This window comes from Phyllostomus hastatus, unplaced genomic scaffold, assembly GCF_019186645.2.
Source record: "Phyllostomus hastatus isolate PE091 unplaced genomic scaffold, TTU_PhHast_1.1 phas_contig_468, whole genome shotgun sequence".
Lineage (NCBI taxonomy): Eukaryota > Metazoa > Chordata > Mammalia > Chiroptera > Phyllostomidae > Phyllostomus > Phyllostomus hastatus.
In genome coordinates this window covers 2,280,822-2,296,523 of record NW_025333884.1, presented here as the reverse complement: position 1 = coordinate 2,296,523, position 15,702 = coordinate 2,280,822, and the positions used below count along the sequence as shown (strand labels likewise).

General features: G+C 64.9%; 1 protein-coding gene across 4 annotated transcripts in view; it reads right to left on the bottom strand.

The window, feature by feature from the left end:
- Nucleotides 1-1,910: 1,910 nt before the first annotated feature.
- Nucleotides 1,911-15,702, bottom strand: part of PPP1R37 (protein phosphatase 1 regulatory subunit 37) — a 36,826-nt gene continuing 23,034 nt past the window's right edge. The window contains exons 2-14 of one of the 4 annotated variants that reach the window (XM_045845132.1): nt 9,808-9,975; nt 9,051-9,148; nt 7,723-7,768; nt 7,309-7,466; nt 6,555-6,674; nt 6,158-6,308; nt 5,897-6,052; nt 4,739-4,851; nt 4,059-4,200; nt 3,795-3,961; nt 2,954-3,692; nt 2,614-2,704; nt 1,911-2,537 (exon numbers count right to left, since the gene is read on the bottom strand). In XM_045845132.1, the coding sequence (XP_045701088.1) occupies nt 2,622-2,704; nt 2,954-3,692; nt 3,795-3,961; nt 4,059-4,200; nt 4,739-4,851; nt 5,897-6,052; nt 6,158-6,308; nt 6,555-6,674; nt 7,309-7,466; nt 7,723-7,768; nt 9,051-9,148; nt 9,808-9,975 (2,141 nt within the window). In that variant the 3' untranslated portion in view covers nt 1,911-2,537; nt 2,614-2,621. The remainder of the gene's footprint in view (nt 2,538-2,613; nt 2,705-2,953; nt 3,693-3,794; nt 3,962-4,058; nt 4,201-4,738; nt 4,852-5,896; nt 6,053-6,157; nt 6,309-6,554; nt 6,675-7,308; nt 7,467-7,722; nt 7,769-9,050; nt 9,149-9,807; nt 9,976-15,702) is intronic. The other 3 variants (XM_045845133.1, XM_045845134.1, XM_045845136.1) reach the window with 3 other exon arrangements.

Below are 15,702 nucleotides of genomic sequence, written 5' to 3'. Positions count from 1 at the left end.
GTGACACAGGACTCCCCAAGTCAGAACACCAGGAGCCCCAAAGACTTGGTCTGCCTGTCTCCTGGGGCTTCATCGCAAAGTCCCACAAACTGGCTGAGAACAGAAACGTAATCTGTCACAGTGGAGGCTCAAAGTGTGAAACTGAGGTGTAAGCAGAGCCACGTGCCTTTGGAAACCTGCAGGGCGCCCCCCCGCCTCTGCCGGCTCCCAGCACTGTGCCAGCAGTCTGGTGTCCCTTGGCTTGTGGCTGCCATCACTCCAGTCGTCCATCTCCACATGGTCTTCCCTCTGTCCTCACATCATCTTCCTGCCCTGTCTATCTGTCTCTGTCCCCATTTTCCCCTCTTTTAAAAAAGTGTTATTTTGGAGAAGGGAAGGAAGGCAGAGAAACATCAGTGCGTAGTTGCCTCAAGCGCCACCTACTGGAAACCTGGCCAGCAACGCAGGCAGGTGCCCTAAGAATTACATCGGAGACCTTATGGTTCACAGGCTGGTGCTCAATCCACTGAGCCACACCAGCCAGGGCCCCATTTCCCCTTTTTATAAGGACACTAGTTACTGGACTAGAGCCTCTGGATTAATGTTAAATGAGTGTCACCTCATTTTAACACAACTGCCTCTGTAAAGACCTGTTTCCAAAGGTCCCACTCTGAGGTCCTGGGGGTGAGGACTTGCACATGGTTAGGTGTCGGGAGAGGTGGGGACACAGTTCAACCCTAAATGGCTGGAAAGATCAAATTTCTCAACCTCAGCTAAACTTAGTGCAAGAGCAGGGACAAGGCTGGGAACAGGCCCCTGGTCCCTGAGAGGCATCACACGAAGGACTGAGAAGCTGAGGTCCCCTGTCCCCCAGCCCAGCCCATTAGTCACCAGCCTGAAGGTGGTGGCAGGGGTCACAAAGGGGATGCGCGAGCCCCCACCATGCTGTGCTAAGGGCTGAAAAAGCCCCCGGGGGGGTTGCTTCTTGAGCAACAGCTGGAACTGACCACAGCTGGACTGAGATGAGGTGGGGGTGGTGTGGGCAGGTGGAAGAGGGGGCACTGGCTAGAGGACGCTGCTGCCCAGCACTCAGAACTAGGACCGTGTCTGTGGCCCCAGCTCCGTGGGGTGAGTGGGGCAGGTGCTAGGGGCCGGTGGCTGTGTGCACGGCTTCCCTGAGCCCTTCCCCCAAACCAGGACACACACGGCTGCCAATGACCACTGACAGCGGCCTAAAGACGCCCAGGCAGCTGGGGACCGATTCCTGAGTGCGAGCAGCAGCCGAGTGGCACCAGGGCTCCACGTCTGTAACACCCAGATTCTTTGGTCTTCCCACCGCCTCCCCTGCCCCGTGTCAGCCTCCCGTGCAGGAGAGAAGGGTGGGTGCAGAGGTCTCCCCCCACGGGTGGCTCTTTCCTTTTCTGAAGAGCGAAGCTCAGACTGCCCCCCAGTCCCCTGGCTGCACCCCCTGCCTGTCTGGCACCCAGGGGCTCCAGCGGCACTGGCTCAGGCCCTGAGGCACACCCCCGCCAGGATGGCCAGGGCCAGTGTGGACAGACTGGTGCCCTGCTCTCCTGGAGCCACAGGTGACCGGGAAGGGAGTGACCAGTGGACCTGAGCACTGCACTGCCACCCTGGGAACCCAGAGCTGAAGCTGGAGCGCCCTTGGAACGTGTCCCCGAGGGAGGTGAGGGCTGGGGCATGGGAGCCCGCTGGGTTAGGTGCGTGTGTGGCCTTGGGCGCGAGGGGCGGCTTCCAGAGCTCCTCGGCCCGCTGTCCTCCCTCCCTGGGCCCAGAACCCGCCTCTTCCCCCTCCGCCCCGGCAGGGGCTCGAGCGCAGAACAGGCAGACGGTGGACCCAGCTCTGGTTTATTAGAAAAGGTGTGAACAGAGTTGCACCGACAGGAGTGGCCCCGCCCCACCCTCTGCCCGCCCCTGCCCCCACCTCCCCGGGCTGTAGTGCCTCTCAGGGGGCAGCTTCCAGTGGCCTGGACAGCAGGGTCTCCAGAACCCTGGCTGCTCCCCACGCAGCTCCCTGATAGATTTATTGCACTTAAGAAGAAGAAAGCTCTGATTCTCTGCTCCCATCCCCCACCCGCACCTGGCCCTCGCCCTGTCTGGGGCCGCTCCACCAAGTTCAACCACCACCACCGCCACGCACCGCCCCTCCCACGCCACGCCTTCTGCCCTGTCTGTGCCCGGGGTCTGGGGGCGGGGGCGCCACACCACCAGCAAGGGCTCCACAGGGTGAGCCGGCCTGGTGCGCCCCTCCAGGAAAGCCAGGGCTTTGGGGCTGGCGGCCTGGGAGACTCCTCCCCCTCCCATCCACTCTGGGCCCAGAGTCGGGTCTGGACACACAAATACAAGTGCTCAAGTCAGGCTGGGGAGGGCCGCTCCCTGGAGCTCCTGCTCCGTGTAGTGTAGCTGTGGGGGGCGGGGGTCCCCAGAAGGGCCCCCACCCCTGGCGTCCCCAGCTTCAGGAAGGCTGGGGGTGAGGGTGAGCAGATTCTCATGGCTCTGGCCTCGGTTCAGTTGAAGACCGACGGGAAAAAAAGGAACTTGGGAAGAAGAAAGGGGGCGCTGTCAGAGCTGGGGCCTGCACCGCCGCCCCCGGCCCCCTGGCCCCCGCCTCACCTAAAGTGTCACAGTGTCTCCTGCCCAGGTTCCTGACTGGCTTCCAGGAGCAGCTCCTCCAGCTCCTTCTCATTCTTGGAGCAGCTCAGCTCTGCAGGCGTTGGCCAGGCGGGTGGGACGGGTGACCCCAGTCAGGCAGGTGCAGAAGCCACCTGTCCCCACCAGCCCCGCCCAAGCTGGGCCCCCACCCCCAAGGAGAGCTCCCAGGACCCAGGGGAGGCAGGGTGGGGACCGAGGACCAAGTCCCACTCCTCCCTGTCCCTACAAGGCCACTTTAAAGAGGGAAGAGCAGAAGCCCACTCACAAGCAGGGTCCCACCCCGCCCCAGAGCTCCTCTCACCGTGCTCCAGGCCACAGCTGCCCGCCTTGGCCTCGGGCCCCGGGGGTGGCTCTGGGGGCAGTGCGAGGGCGAACTCCGGCTTCAGGCCATTGGGCAGCGGTGGCCCAGCCTGAGGCAGCTCTGGCTGTGGCTGAGGCTCAGATGACCCTGCGTCCCGAGCGCTGATGGCCTCAGCTGGCGATAGGGCGGGGGAGGCGGGAGGGGAGGATGAGGCTGGTGGGGGGGGAGGGCAAACAGGAGAGGCCGGCACGGGGGGCTCTGCCCTCTCGGGGGGGCTCTCCACCCGAGTCACCACGAACACTTTGTGGCCCCGGCCTGGGCTGGACACGGAGATGCGCTGCTCAGCAGGGGGGGAAGGGCTGCCTGGGGGGCTCGGGTCCCCAGGGCCCAGGGAGTCCGTGGGGGGCCCCAGAGCTGGGTGGGGGGCCACAGCCCTCTCCCCATCCTCCTCCTCCTCCCCATCGTCCCCCTCGGAGTCGGAGTCGGAGTCGGAGTCCAGGCCAGGCCCCGGGGCCGGAGCCCCGTTCTCCTGCGCCTCGGCGGCGGCGGGCTCATCCCCGGGCTCGTCGCCGGGCTCCACGTCGGGCTGGGGCCCGGTGACCGTGATCTCCGGCATGGAGGCCGACAGCTGCAGCCGCTGCTCCTGCTCCTCCTGCTCCCGGGCCAGCACGAAGTTGCGCTTGCAGCCGTTCTGGATCTCCGCGAGCAGCGCCTTCTGCGTCTCGATGAAGCTCTTCACCTGTGGGCAGAGAGGCCTGGCTAGGGCTCCGGGCCAGTCCCTGCGGTCGGGCCGCTGGGCCGGGCCACCCCCACCCTCGGGGCCCAGCACAGGCCCGCTCACCGCCTCCTTCTTGGGCTCGCGGTCCAGGTCCAGGCGCAGCAGGGAGTGGTTCACCTTGAGGGCCAACGACAGCGCCATGAGCCCGCCCGTCTTGATCTCGTTCTCCCGGAGGTCCAGTCTCAGGAGGCGGGGGCTCTCGGCGATGAACTCCGCCACTGCCACCGCGCCTGGGAGGGGGACCGCAGGGGCTGGCCACGAGCCCACGTCCAGCTGGCCGCCCACCGCCCAGGCCCACCCGGCCCCCTTCGCCCGCCCGAGCCCTACCCTCGCAGGTGAGCTTGGTGGAGGCCAGGCCGAGGCGCAGCACGCTGCGGTTGCCGATGAGACCGTTCTTGAGGTTGCGCACGCCCTCGTTGCCGATGGGGTTGTGGCCCAGGTTCAGCGTCTCCAGGCTCTGTGTGTGCGGCTGTGGGGGCAGTGCGGGTATGAGCAGGGGCCGGCCAGTCCACAGAGGAAGACCCGCGCGTGCCCCGTGGGCAGTGTGGCGGGGGCCTGGAGCCAGCACGCTCCTGCTTAGAGCTGAATCCCGTGTGGACCCAAAAGTCTCCCCAGGTGCCAGCTGACCTGTCCACTCCCCAAGCCCAGGCCTGCCCTCTGCTCCGGCCAGTAGGCGGCAGACTCTGGGCACAGGCCTAGCCCTGGGGAACTCTTCACCTGAGTTTGAGCCTTTGTCCCCTGTGGGCTTTAGACTCTGCGTGATAAACAGATCGAAGACTTGCTAAAGGTTTCCGGAAATGTTACCTGCCGGTGTAAGACATTTCCGCCTTGTGCAAAGCGCTGTGCTAGGCTATGGGGCTGGACTCAAAAACAGTGACAGAAGGGCACCTCCCCGCAGGGCAAAGGGTGCGGGCAGGGAGGGCAAGGCCGCGGGCGTGCTGGTGGGAAGGCGACCGCGCGGAGGACTGGGGGTGGGGCGCTGGTGGCGAGGACCCCGGCCCACTCACCAGCGTCATGCCCAGGAAGGCCATGCCCGTGTGCGTGAGCTGGTTGTTCCACAGCACCAAGGTCACCAGCCCCTTCTTCTGCTCCTTGAGGCCCTCGCAGATGTAGGCCAGACCTGGGGGAGGCCCACGGGCGAGTCCCGACTGTGATCCGGGCGCCTCCCCAGGAGATGTGGCTGTGGGAAGGCCGGCCACCCTCCGACCTCACCTGGGCCTGCCCAGCCCCCAGGCCCCAGCCCGGCCACCTCCTGCTGCACCACCCCTGCCTCGGGGCACCCACGGCTCCTCAATCCCCCCGGGCGGGAACACTCCTCCCTGTCCCCCAGACCTCTGCTCGGATGTCGCCCCCACCCCGGGACAGCCCCTGGCCAGCCGGCTCCGCCCACCGCTGCTGCCTCACTGTGCTCCAGGGCACACCTCACCCCCTGACAGACTCAGCACTTCACTAGTGTATCTCCGCTGCGTGCTTCCCGAGGGCAGAGGTCTCGCAGCCCAGAGCCTGGAGGCCACAGGCCGGGCAGCGGGCAGGTGGTCTGTAAACTCAGTGTCTGGGCCTGGCCGCCCCACTTGCTCACGCCCCTCCCCCTCCTTCACACAGAGGCCAGGGGACCCTGGTCAGGAGTGAACCAGTCACAGCGCCTCCCCCAGGAGAAAACAGAATTCCTCCTGCTGACAATTCCCCTTCTCCTCCCAACCCCTCCCGGCTCACCCCAGCTCTCCCCCTAAACGCCTGAGGACGCCTAAATCTCTCCTCACTCCAGGCCTGCACGCTTGCTGCCGACTGGGTCCTTTCCCAGGCACAAGCCCGTGGGCCCCTCTTAGCCTCCCCATCACCACCCGGACGCCCCTCCCTGTCCCTCGAAAGCCCAAAGTGGGCCTCTTACCCAACAGCCCCACCCCCTTTAGGGATCCTGCCCCAGACAGTGATTACCTTCACATCTGTTCGACATCTCACCTCATCCTACGTCTCCACTGAGCGGCCCCTCTGCCAGGACAGCCTCCCTGACCTGCCCCCCACCGCGGGCACCCCCCTGGGGCCCCGCAGCCTGGCCCACCCAGTCCAAGCCCTCACGGCCTGGGGCTGGTCTGCACTCCCCACAGGACTGGGAGCACGGTGGGTGTGGGGCGACTGCAGGAGGGGTGGGTGGACCTCACACACACCTGAGTCCAACACATGGTTGTTCCGGAGGTCCAGGATCTGCAGGGAACAGTTGAACTTGAGCAGGTTGCCCAGCTGGGCCGAGTCCTGCAGGCCATTGAGCTTGTTGTCGGCCAGGTACAGCTCCCGAAGGTTCATGTTCATCTTCAGGGCCGTGGCTGGGGGCAGGAGGGCTCGTGAGCAGCCCCGCCCAGGGGCCTGGCTGGCAGCCCCCGCCCCGAAGTGAGCCACCATCCCCACCCAGCACCTGGCTTGGGGCTCACCGAGCAGCATGAGGGGCCGCCCCGACAGGCTGGCATTCTCCAGGTGCAGCACCGCCAGGCTGCTGCGGATGCGCAGGGCGCGGGCCACAAAGGGCGCCGAGTGGTCCAGCAGGGGCGTGTTGCGGGCGTCCAGGTACTGCAGGCAGCTGGTCTGGTGCGGCAGGAGCAGGGCTAGGTCAGGGCCGTCGCAGCCCAGGCCCCAGGAGGTGGCAGGGCCATCTGGTTCTACAGCTGGAGAAACTGGCTGGGGTGGCGGGGACGGCCTGGTCTGGGAGCCTGCAGCTGAGCCTGGCACCCTGAAGGGCCGCTGCCCTGAGAAAGCGCCTGAACCCTCGTCTCTGTACCTGAGTCCCCCCTCCCCCGAGAGAGGCTGCGGGAGGGGGTGGGGGGCGCCCACCTTGCGCATCATGTGGGCCGCAGCCTGCCAGCCCCGGGTGCCAATGTGCTTGTTGAAGGAGATGTTGAGGTGGGTGGCCGACTCGTAGTACTCGATCATGTCGAAGAGGGCTGAGGCGCCCTGGGGGCGGAGACAGAGGAGTCAGCCGCAGGGGAGGGCAGGAGGCGGGGCTGACCCCCACCCTGCTCCCACACCTCTGGGTCCCGGGAAGCAGCTTCCCGTTTCCCAGCAGAGCCAGTCCGCTGTGTAACACGCAGTCCAGGACTGACATGCTGGGTGACCAGGACGGGCCCCTGGCACCCCTGACCTGAGCCTCTCTTCTCCAGGACCCCTCCCCCAGCTCTCCTGCGTCCTCTAGGCCTGCGGCCCAGCCTCCTGGGCCCCTGGTGACTTCCATGTCTGTGGAGGTAGCACACCGAGGCCTGGGTCAGGGAGGCAGCTTTCAGAAGCTTCCCACTCGCCCCTGCAGGCGCTGTGACGTGATGGGGACTTGGGGGAACGGAGGGACAGGACACCTCTGGAAAGGCTCCAGGTGGCCACAAATTTCCCTTCAAGCCTAACTCCCCAAGTCTCTCCCTTGTTAACAAAGCTCCTGCCTCGGGTGGGTTTGTGAGACCCCCTCCTCTGGGCCTCGACATTCTCCCCAGCCACTCTGGTCACACGGGAGATCTCCCTGTTCCATCCCTCCAGAAGCCCTGCCCAGCCTTCGTCCAAGGGGGTTCCCTCCTCCTGCAGTGCCCCGTCCCCCCCAAACCTCTAAGGAGCCCGGGAGCTCAGGAAGCAGATAAGGGCAGTGGCGGAGGCTGCTCACATCTTCGTCCAGGTTCGTCTGTTCCAGATCCACGACCTTGAACTGCAGGCGCTTGAAGACCTCTTCCAGGGCCTCGCAGGCCCTGTAGTCCAGCTTTTCACCTGGAAGGAGGGGGCACGCCAGGTGTGGGCGTGAACTCACCTCTGTGCGGTGGGGGGCTGCGTGCAAATGGGGGCAATGGAGCTAAGGGCCCTCCCCTCTCGCCTCCCCCCACCTCTCTTGGGCCCAGCTGCACCCAAGTTCTTCAGAGAGGGCCCGTGACCCCAGGCTGGCCCAGCCCCACATTCGGCCCCAGACCCACCTCCAGGAAAGCTAGGCCCCGCCCACCCAAGGTCCCGGCCCCACCCAGACACACACCTTTTAGGTCCAGGCAGTCGATACGGTGCCCGAGGTCCGTGAACTCCTGGCAAAGCAGAATGAGTGTCGGTTAGGGCAGGAAGCCCCTGCCACCCAGGCTGGACCCTGATGGCGGACGGGCAGCTCCATCTGGCTCTGCTGCTTCCGAGGCAAGGCGGTGCCCCAGGGTGGGGGTGGGCGGGCGCGCCACCTCAGAAAGCAGGGCGGCACCTGACCCCTACCCAGGACCTGCGGTGGAAGGGCCTGGCGCAGCCCCCTGTCCCCGCTGAGTGGAGACAGAGATGGGCCCCGGGGCCATGAGCGTTTGAGGCAGCGGGAACAGCCAGGGCGAGGCTGCGTAGCATGCTGGGGGCCGGGAAGGTGGACAGGTCCGCCCACACCAGGCCGGGCACCCAGCAAGTGCTCCGCAGAGAGAACTACAGCCACCAGACACTGCCGTCCCCCCAGCCCCTCCTGGTTCTGAGCGCCAGCCCCGCCCCACAGGTGCCGGGTTCCCCGCCGCCACGGGCACTAGCGCACGGGGCAGCCACGCACAGACAAAGGGCTCTGCCCCACCGAGGGCCAAGCGCTGTAAGCGGCAGGCCTGGTCTGAACCAGGCACCGAGCAGCCATCTTTCTCTGGACCTGAAAACAAGACCTTCCGGAATCCACCACAGAACCTGCAACCCAGGTGTGTGGGGGCTGCCCACAGCGGGAGCAGCGGCTCTGGAAACTCGGGACCTGGGGGCGAGCCGGAGGGCACTGCGGCTTCACCCGCTCAGCCAGGCCAGGGCCACGGGTGGCACCCTCTGGTCTGCACCTCGCAGGACAGCGACTACCCGCTGTCTGACAGGTGCCCGGGAGAGACCAGAGGACAAAACCCCAAGCTGTCAACAGCAGGGGCTCCTGAGGAATGGGACTTGGACAGGAAGAACTGGACTTTGCTTTTTATGTCTGGTATTGTGAGTTTTAAGAAATTAAAGACTATATGTATTGCTTTCGTAATTAAGGCTTTTAAGAGTAAATATTGTATACGTGGCTTTCTCCCTGGGGAACAGAATTTCTTTGGGGGGGGTAACAGATACTCAGAATTCTTACTTCACACAACTCTCTACTGCTTAAGTGTTCACGAGGAGCCTCATGACCTTCACAGCTGCAGGGAGGACTTCCCAAGATGAAGTACACAGGCCCTCGGATGGGCGGGCGGGCTGGGTGGCGGGAGAGCTTTCCCGAGTGCCCTCTCCCCCTCGGGCAGACAACAGAGGCTGGAAGACCGCCGGGAGGTGGGTGGGGTGGGGGGACAGCTTCATCCCAGGGCCTGGGGTGGACACCTCCCCCGCCTGGCCTACCTGGAGCTGCCTGAGGAGCTTGGGGATCTGCCTGCAGTTCAGCTTCTGGCAGGCCTGCTTGTAGGCGCCGATGACCTCGTCCACGGTCACGTTCTGGGCTGCGGGCACAGAGGACCCCGGCCTGTGACTCTCCACATTCTGAGGGCCCCCGCCCTCCTGGGCCTCTGCCAGTCCCCCGCCCCATCCACTCTCTGCATCCACTGTGAAATGCCCCTTCCGACAACCCACTGTGTTCTGCCGTCTGGTCAGGGGCTGGGTGCCCCCAAACCGAGTCACCCCCTGCCTCCCTCCCCATGGCTCCGTGAGCAATTTCACACGAAAAACAAAGAACCCGTATCACACAGTTTTCTACTTCTCAGCCGTCTCCGCCCCCCAGATGGGGGGGGGGGCGCCCGCAAGGGAGGGCTGGGGCCGGCCTGGTCCCCACGGTCCCCAGCACCGCCAGCCCAGGGCCAGCCCCACAGCCCGTGTTCAGTGTGTTTCTTCACGTGAGGGGATGGATCTGCACTCCGGCTCTGTGAGGATGAGCCCACGGGGTAGGGCCCCGGCCCAAGGCCACACAGCCACTAAGCGCCAGGGCGAGCTCCCAGCTGAGCCGCGCACTGCAGTGCCCCGTGGCCTCTGAGGGGCCCCCACTCCCGAAACACCCCGATGGCAAACCCTCCCTGCTGGCTGCCAGGGCTGGGGTTCCCCACAGGACGGGGGCAGGGAGAGCAGCCTTTGTGTCCGCACAGGTGTGACCTCCCTGGACACCCACTGAAAGTGGAGATGAGCAGCATGTGGCCTCTGAGGCTTCCGCAGCAGGCGCGAGGAGTCCGGGTCTGGGCCCGTGGCCGCACCGTGGAGCCCTGTCCGGAGGCACAGCACTGCTCCCCGGGCAGTGAGACACAGGCGCTGTTCCAGGTTCTGGCTGTTGGGTCGCGCCCTGGGGTGGCCAGGAGGACAGGAAGGAAGGGAAGGCTGGGCAGCGGAGGGACAGGGTCAGGCCTGGTGTAGAAAGCTCTGGAGGCCTCCAGGGGCCAGGAGGAGGAGCTCCGGCAGCCCTTCTCAGCCTCACCTCGCCCTGGCGCCGCAGGGGCCCGGCCCGTGGGGGCCAGCAGGAGCCCCAGCAGAGAGTCCAGGTGAGCGTCCCTGAGCAGACTCTCCCTCCAGCCAATGCTCTTGCTGGGGGCTGCACCCCGACCTCACCAGCCGCCACCCGGTCTCCTGCGGCAGGGGCCCGAGGTCAGGAAAGGGACGCTGCCTCCCTAGGGCCAGGCAGCTAGTGCAGGGCAGGGTGGGACACTGGTTCCAGAACTCTCTCTCCACTGTGCTGGGTGGGGCGGGGAGGCTGGAACCACTGTGCTGGCTGCGAGCTGTCAGCAGAGACCCCAGCCTTCCGGGACAGAGGTCAGGCCTGGTCCTCCGCCCCCGACCTGCAGCCCGTGCGGAGCTGTGGTTGACGAGCAGCTTCCAGGGCTCCAGCTGTCCTCGTGCGCCTGGCGCAGAGCTCTGGGCCAGGCGCTGGGGGTGCCCAGCTGTGCGGGGGCAGGAGCTGGCCCTGCCTGGAAGGCAGCAGCTGCCTTAGGGAGCCTGGCCAAGCGGGGTCTGTGACCCTTGGGGGTTGGAGGAACCTCAGTGGGGAAAACTGCCCCTTTATTTTCATGGACCGAACTGCACTTCGACATTTCCTTCTTATTAACATAGATGAGACGAAAGAAAAGAGAAACAGTGTGCAGCAGACCCTGAGACTGCCATCAACACGTGGCAGGTGCTCTCGCGAGGCGTGACTGCAGCTTTGGAGCATGCCCACCGCACCGGAGACCAGGGGTGTCCGGGCCACCTCCTGCGACTTTGCATGTCAACGAGGAAGAGCACGAACACGGGTTACAGCTCTGAAAAACCTAGCTAACTGTGTTTTCACTGGCACCCTTTGCAATCCTACTTTATTTTTTGCTTTTAAAAATCACCATTTCGGTCCTGACTGGGTAGCTTCAGTTGGTCAGAGCATCATCCCCCTAAGCCAAGGTTGTGGGTTCAATACCCAGTCAGGGCATATACCAGAATCAAGCAGTGAACGCACAAATTAAGTGGAACAACTAACTGATGTTTCTGTTTGTCTTTCTCTCCCCCCTCTCTGCTCTCTGTCTAAAATCAATCAATAAAAGTTTTTTAAAAATCATCACTCCAAGAAGGGCCCACAAGCTTTAGCATCGGGTGGCGGAGGAGCACACGCTTGTCCCCCAGACACACCCTCCGAGAAGGCCCCAGGCCAGGCGGGCCTGGCCGGGTCGCCGGGCACGGAGCAGGGACTGGGCACGCGCAGGACCATCACCAGCAGTTCTCCACGCCCCAGACGGTCCACAGGGTGCAAATAACACCTAAGCAACCCCTCGAACTGTGACTGGTCCTTGAGGTGTTCAGCTCGGACATCTCTTCCTCCAGGAAGTCCTCCCTGACCGGCCAGACTGAGCCAAGCTTCTCCTCTGCCTCCCACAGTCCTCAAGGAGCTTCCTGCATGAGCTAAAGGCCCAGGGTCTCTAACCTGGCCGCCTCTACTCCACTCACAGCCGCCATCCGACCACCCCTTCAGCCAGGCATCTACCTCACACGAGGTTACAGCCAGAACTCTCAGAAGATGAAACCTGCCCACCCATTTACAGAAGGGAAAACTGAGGGGACGGCAGGGCCCAAGAGGCATGGATACGCCTGGAGAAGGGGACTGGCGCCCCCTGATGACAAGAATGAGAACTGCGTCTTGCCACTTCCCTCCATGGCCTGAGACACAACTTGTGGGGGGGCAGCACCAGCCGGGCGAGGACAGCATGAGACAAAAGCAGGGCTCAGCCTGGGCGCCCATGCCCCCGCCCCGCCGAGACAGCCCTAACAGCAGTCCGGAGCCTGCCGCATCGCCAGCAGGGGCACAGGAGTGTGTCGGGTGGCTTGGAACGACCTCGCAGTGACCATGATGCACGTGTACTCCACGTGTGTACCAAGGAGAAAGAAGCACCACCGCGAACCAGCACTCTGCACACGCTGCCCTGCGGGAACGAGATGGCATGCACACAAATAAAAAATGAGCCAACCTAAGAAACAACAGCAAGAAAACAGCACTGCGGGCGGCTCGGAGAACTGAAGTGCGGCGTGTGCCCGCACCCAGCCGTGTGGGGCTGCCCCGGGGCTGCAGCAGCTCTGCGGGCAGGCGGCTCCGGGACAGGCCGCCCCACACGGTTCCCTGTGGTGCGGTGAGGACGGGCGGAGCGGGGTGAGAGGGAGCTCTGCTGTCTGTCCGGGAGTCTGCTGTCTGTCTGCTGTCTGTCGGGGAGTGCAGCGCGAGGGGACCACCACCGCGCACAGGCCCTGAGGCGATGGGCCAGGCTGCGCAGGGCAGGCGGGGGTGCCAACTGTAGTGCCTGGGGCGTGGACCCTCGCTGCCCCCACCCCACCCCACCCCACCCCCCTGGGCAGGGCCTCCCCTGGACGTGGGGTCGGAAAAGTGGGCCAGAGCACTGGGGGTCGGGTTCTGGCTCCCAAATTAGACTCAGACTTGGGCCTCGATTGCCTCCCCCGCAGAACGGGTGTGAGCGGGGCTCAGGCCGACGCCCCGCAGCACTCGCAGAACACCAGCGACCCCGGGGAGGCAGGGACCCGGGTGGGCCCACGAGGGCGCCTGTCCAGGGACAGGCTGCATGGCCAGGAGGACACAGGGTGTGCGGCGAGGTGGACACTCGTTTGCGTTTCTCAAGTCAGGGTTCGAATGGGTTTGCTCAACCCCCAAGTCCAAGGCTCCGACAGTCTGACTTCAGCAGGGGCTGGAGTTCATGTGCGAGGGGGACTGTCCTGTATGAGGGACAGAGGACATCACGCACGGAGGTAGGGGACCCGCACTCCAGTCCTTGTCCTGGGAGGCTGTGGTGACCGCTCGGAGTGCTCTCCTCCCCACCCCTGCCTGCGGGGTCTCGGGAGACGAGGACACGAGGACATGAGGACACCGCAGAGGAGCCGCACCGACGGCGCAGTGCCAGCCTCCCCCAGCGGCTGCAGTTCCCAGGCCCTCGGTCCCAGCAGACGGGGCGGCGTGCAGAGCGGACAAACTGTCCACCCAAGGCCGCAGGGCCGGGGGTGGCAGCACCGGACCACACCCCCCAGGCCTGCCTCACCTTGAAACCAGAGATGGCTTTGTTCTCACGCTATCTCTGACTGAGGAGAAAGGGGGCAGGGACAGGGGCAGGGGCAGACTGAGGGGACCCCTGGATTCTGGGCGGAGTCACAGGGAAGGTCTGGGCTCTGGGGAGGGGCGGGCAGGGCCCCCGGCAGGGCTGCGCCTCTGCTGTCCCAGCCGCTGGCACCCGTGTCACAGGAAGAGGCTGCGGAGCAAACAGGGCCTGCCTCCCTCCCTCCTGCTGCGGCCCTCCCCTCACAGAGGGACAGAGAAACCCGATGCTGGGCATCAGGTGACAGACAGAGAGAAGTCTGTCCCTGTCTGCACACAGGTGCAAAGGCACCCATGAGATGCAAGGACAGGCTGGACACCAGGGGGTGGTGATGACTCAGGCCATCCCTGCCAGCCTGGGGCGGGGGGTGGACAGAGAACAGACACAGCCACCGGTCCAAGTGACAGTCAAAACCCAGGAAGCAACAGCAGGGTGTGAGGAAGGGGAGACAAAGAGGGATCGGGGCCAGCTCTCCCCACTGGGGCGACAACAGCTAGTGGGGGACCCAGGTGGGCGGACACAAATACCACAGGGGCCCTGGGAGGGGGTGGGGTGATGGGGTGGGGTGGGGGTGAGGGGGGGGACACAGAGGGGCTCTCTGTGTGAGACCGGAGCCATGGGCTGGGTGCAGAGCAGCCAGAAGAGCGGGGCACGCCTGGGGGGGTTGTATCTTATAGGGATGGGGCCCCCCTGGAGACCGGGGCAGGGGCCGCTGCCTCCCCTAACAGGCAGGCTGTCGGGATTACACAGCGAAGGCAGGGGCCAGTGCCCCCTGCAAGTCCTTGCACTTGGTGACAACCTGCAGCAGGACAGGGGATGGCCCAGCTAATAGGCCGGGAGCCTGAGCTGTGGAGACAGCCAGGAAGGCCAGTCATGACGGCCCAGGCACCCCTGGCTGGGCAGGCGCTGGCTGCAGCCACGAAAGCCTCAGCCACCCGACAACTACCCCTTACTGCCCTGCACTCGGAGTCCAGGCTCACAGAGGTAACGGGGGCGGGGGGGGGGGCGCGGGGGGCGGGGAGGCGGTCACTAAAGTACCCAGATCCAATTCGACTCACACACACACAGGACTGTGCATCCCACCGGGGGCCACGCTCTTCTCAGGGACCACACTGTCAGTAGCTGAGCCTGCAGGGCACACGGCTCTGTGGATTGAGTGCTGACCTGAGAACCAAAGGGTCACCAGTTCGATTCCCAGTCAGGGCACAGGCCTGGGATGCGGGCCAGGTCCCCAGTAGGGGGCACAGAAGAGGCAACCACACACTGATGTTTCTCTTCCTCTCTTTCTCCCTCCCTTCCCCCACCCTAAATCTTAAACACACACACAAAACCCAAGTGACACTTCTCGTGTTCTCAAGCTCTTGTTCACACACACAATCACCCAGGAGAGCCCCGAGCCCTGCAGCACTGGGTTTAAGAGTGTGAGCGGCCCGAGTTAGGGGACCTGGGTTCCAATCCCCTCCCTCCCCACTGCCTCACAGCATGTAGCCTTACACTCCCAGGCCTGGCTGCCCACCCACTGTCTGCTACAGTAGGCACTGCTCCGTCTGACCCTGCCCCATAAGGGTGCCCGACACCGTCACCCCGCTGGACAGGAAACCGAGAGTCAGGCGGGTGAACTGGCCTAAGCGAGGCCACATCTCTCCGGGCAGGGAGGGGAACCAGCGAGCAGGGCTCGCAGGGCTCGCAGGGCTCGCAGGGCTCTTTCCCTGAAGGACTTGAGGTCTGTGGAGCACCACGTCCCCTGCCCCTCACCAGGCCACCGCCCTCAGGGCAGGAGGCTGGTCCAGAACGACAGGCTGGTGTCCGAGGCACCGGAAGCTGGGAGCCGCAGCCTGACTCCTGCAGCAGCCCCACGCACAACCTGCCCCAGGGTGGCCGTGGGCTGTGAAAGCCCTGACTGGCTGGCTGCCCCTCCCGCCCACCAGCCTGCCCACGTGGGCAGCCCAGTGCTGGTCTCCTCACCTCACTCAGGGCACCAACCCAGGGCCCTGTGTGGGACTGGTCACATTACCTCCATTCCCTGCTGTCTCCCCGACAGCTCCAGGAATGGACAGGCCTCCTGTCCCGTCCCAGTGACGGGACACCGGCCCTTGCAGAACCAGCCACCGCTGTCTCAGACCTCCGGGATGGCTGTCAGGAGAGACGAGCTCTCTTCCCTCGGGGTGCTAGGCTGGCTGGCCTCCCACTCTGGGAGCTGCCGGCGGCCGTCCGCCGAGACTCAGAGGTTGAGGGAGACAGTCTTAAAGACACAGACACTGTCTGAGCTCCCGGACCCAGCCAGGCCTGAAGGCAAACCATTCTGGACGCCGCACGTGCACAGCCAACACCTCAGCCCCTTGGAGTTCACTTCGGACCCAGCAGCGCTCCCACTGAGGTGCCATCTTGCTGTTGGTTCAGCAAACATCCCCCAAGGCCTACTGCTTGCCAGGCTGTGTCGGTGGCAGGGGGACAGGGAT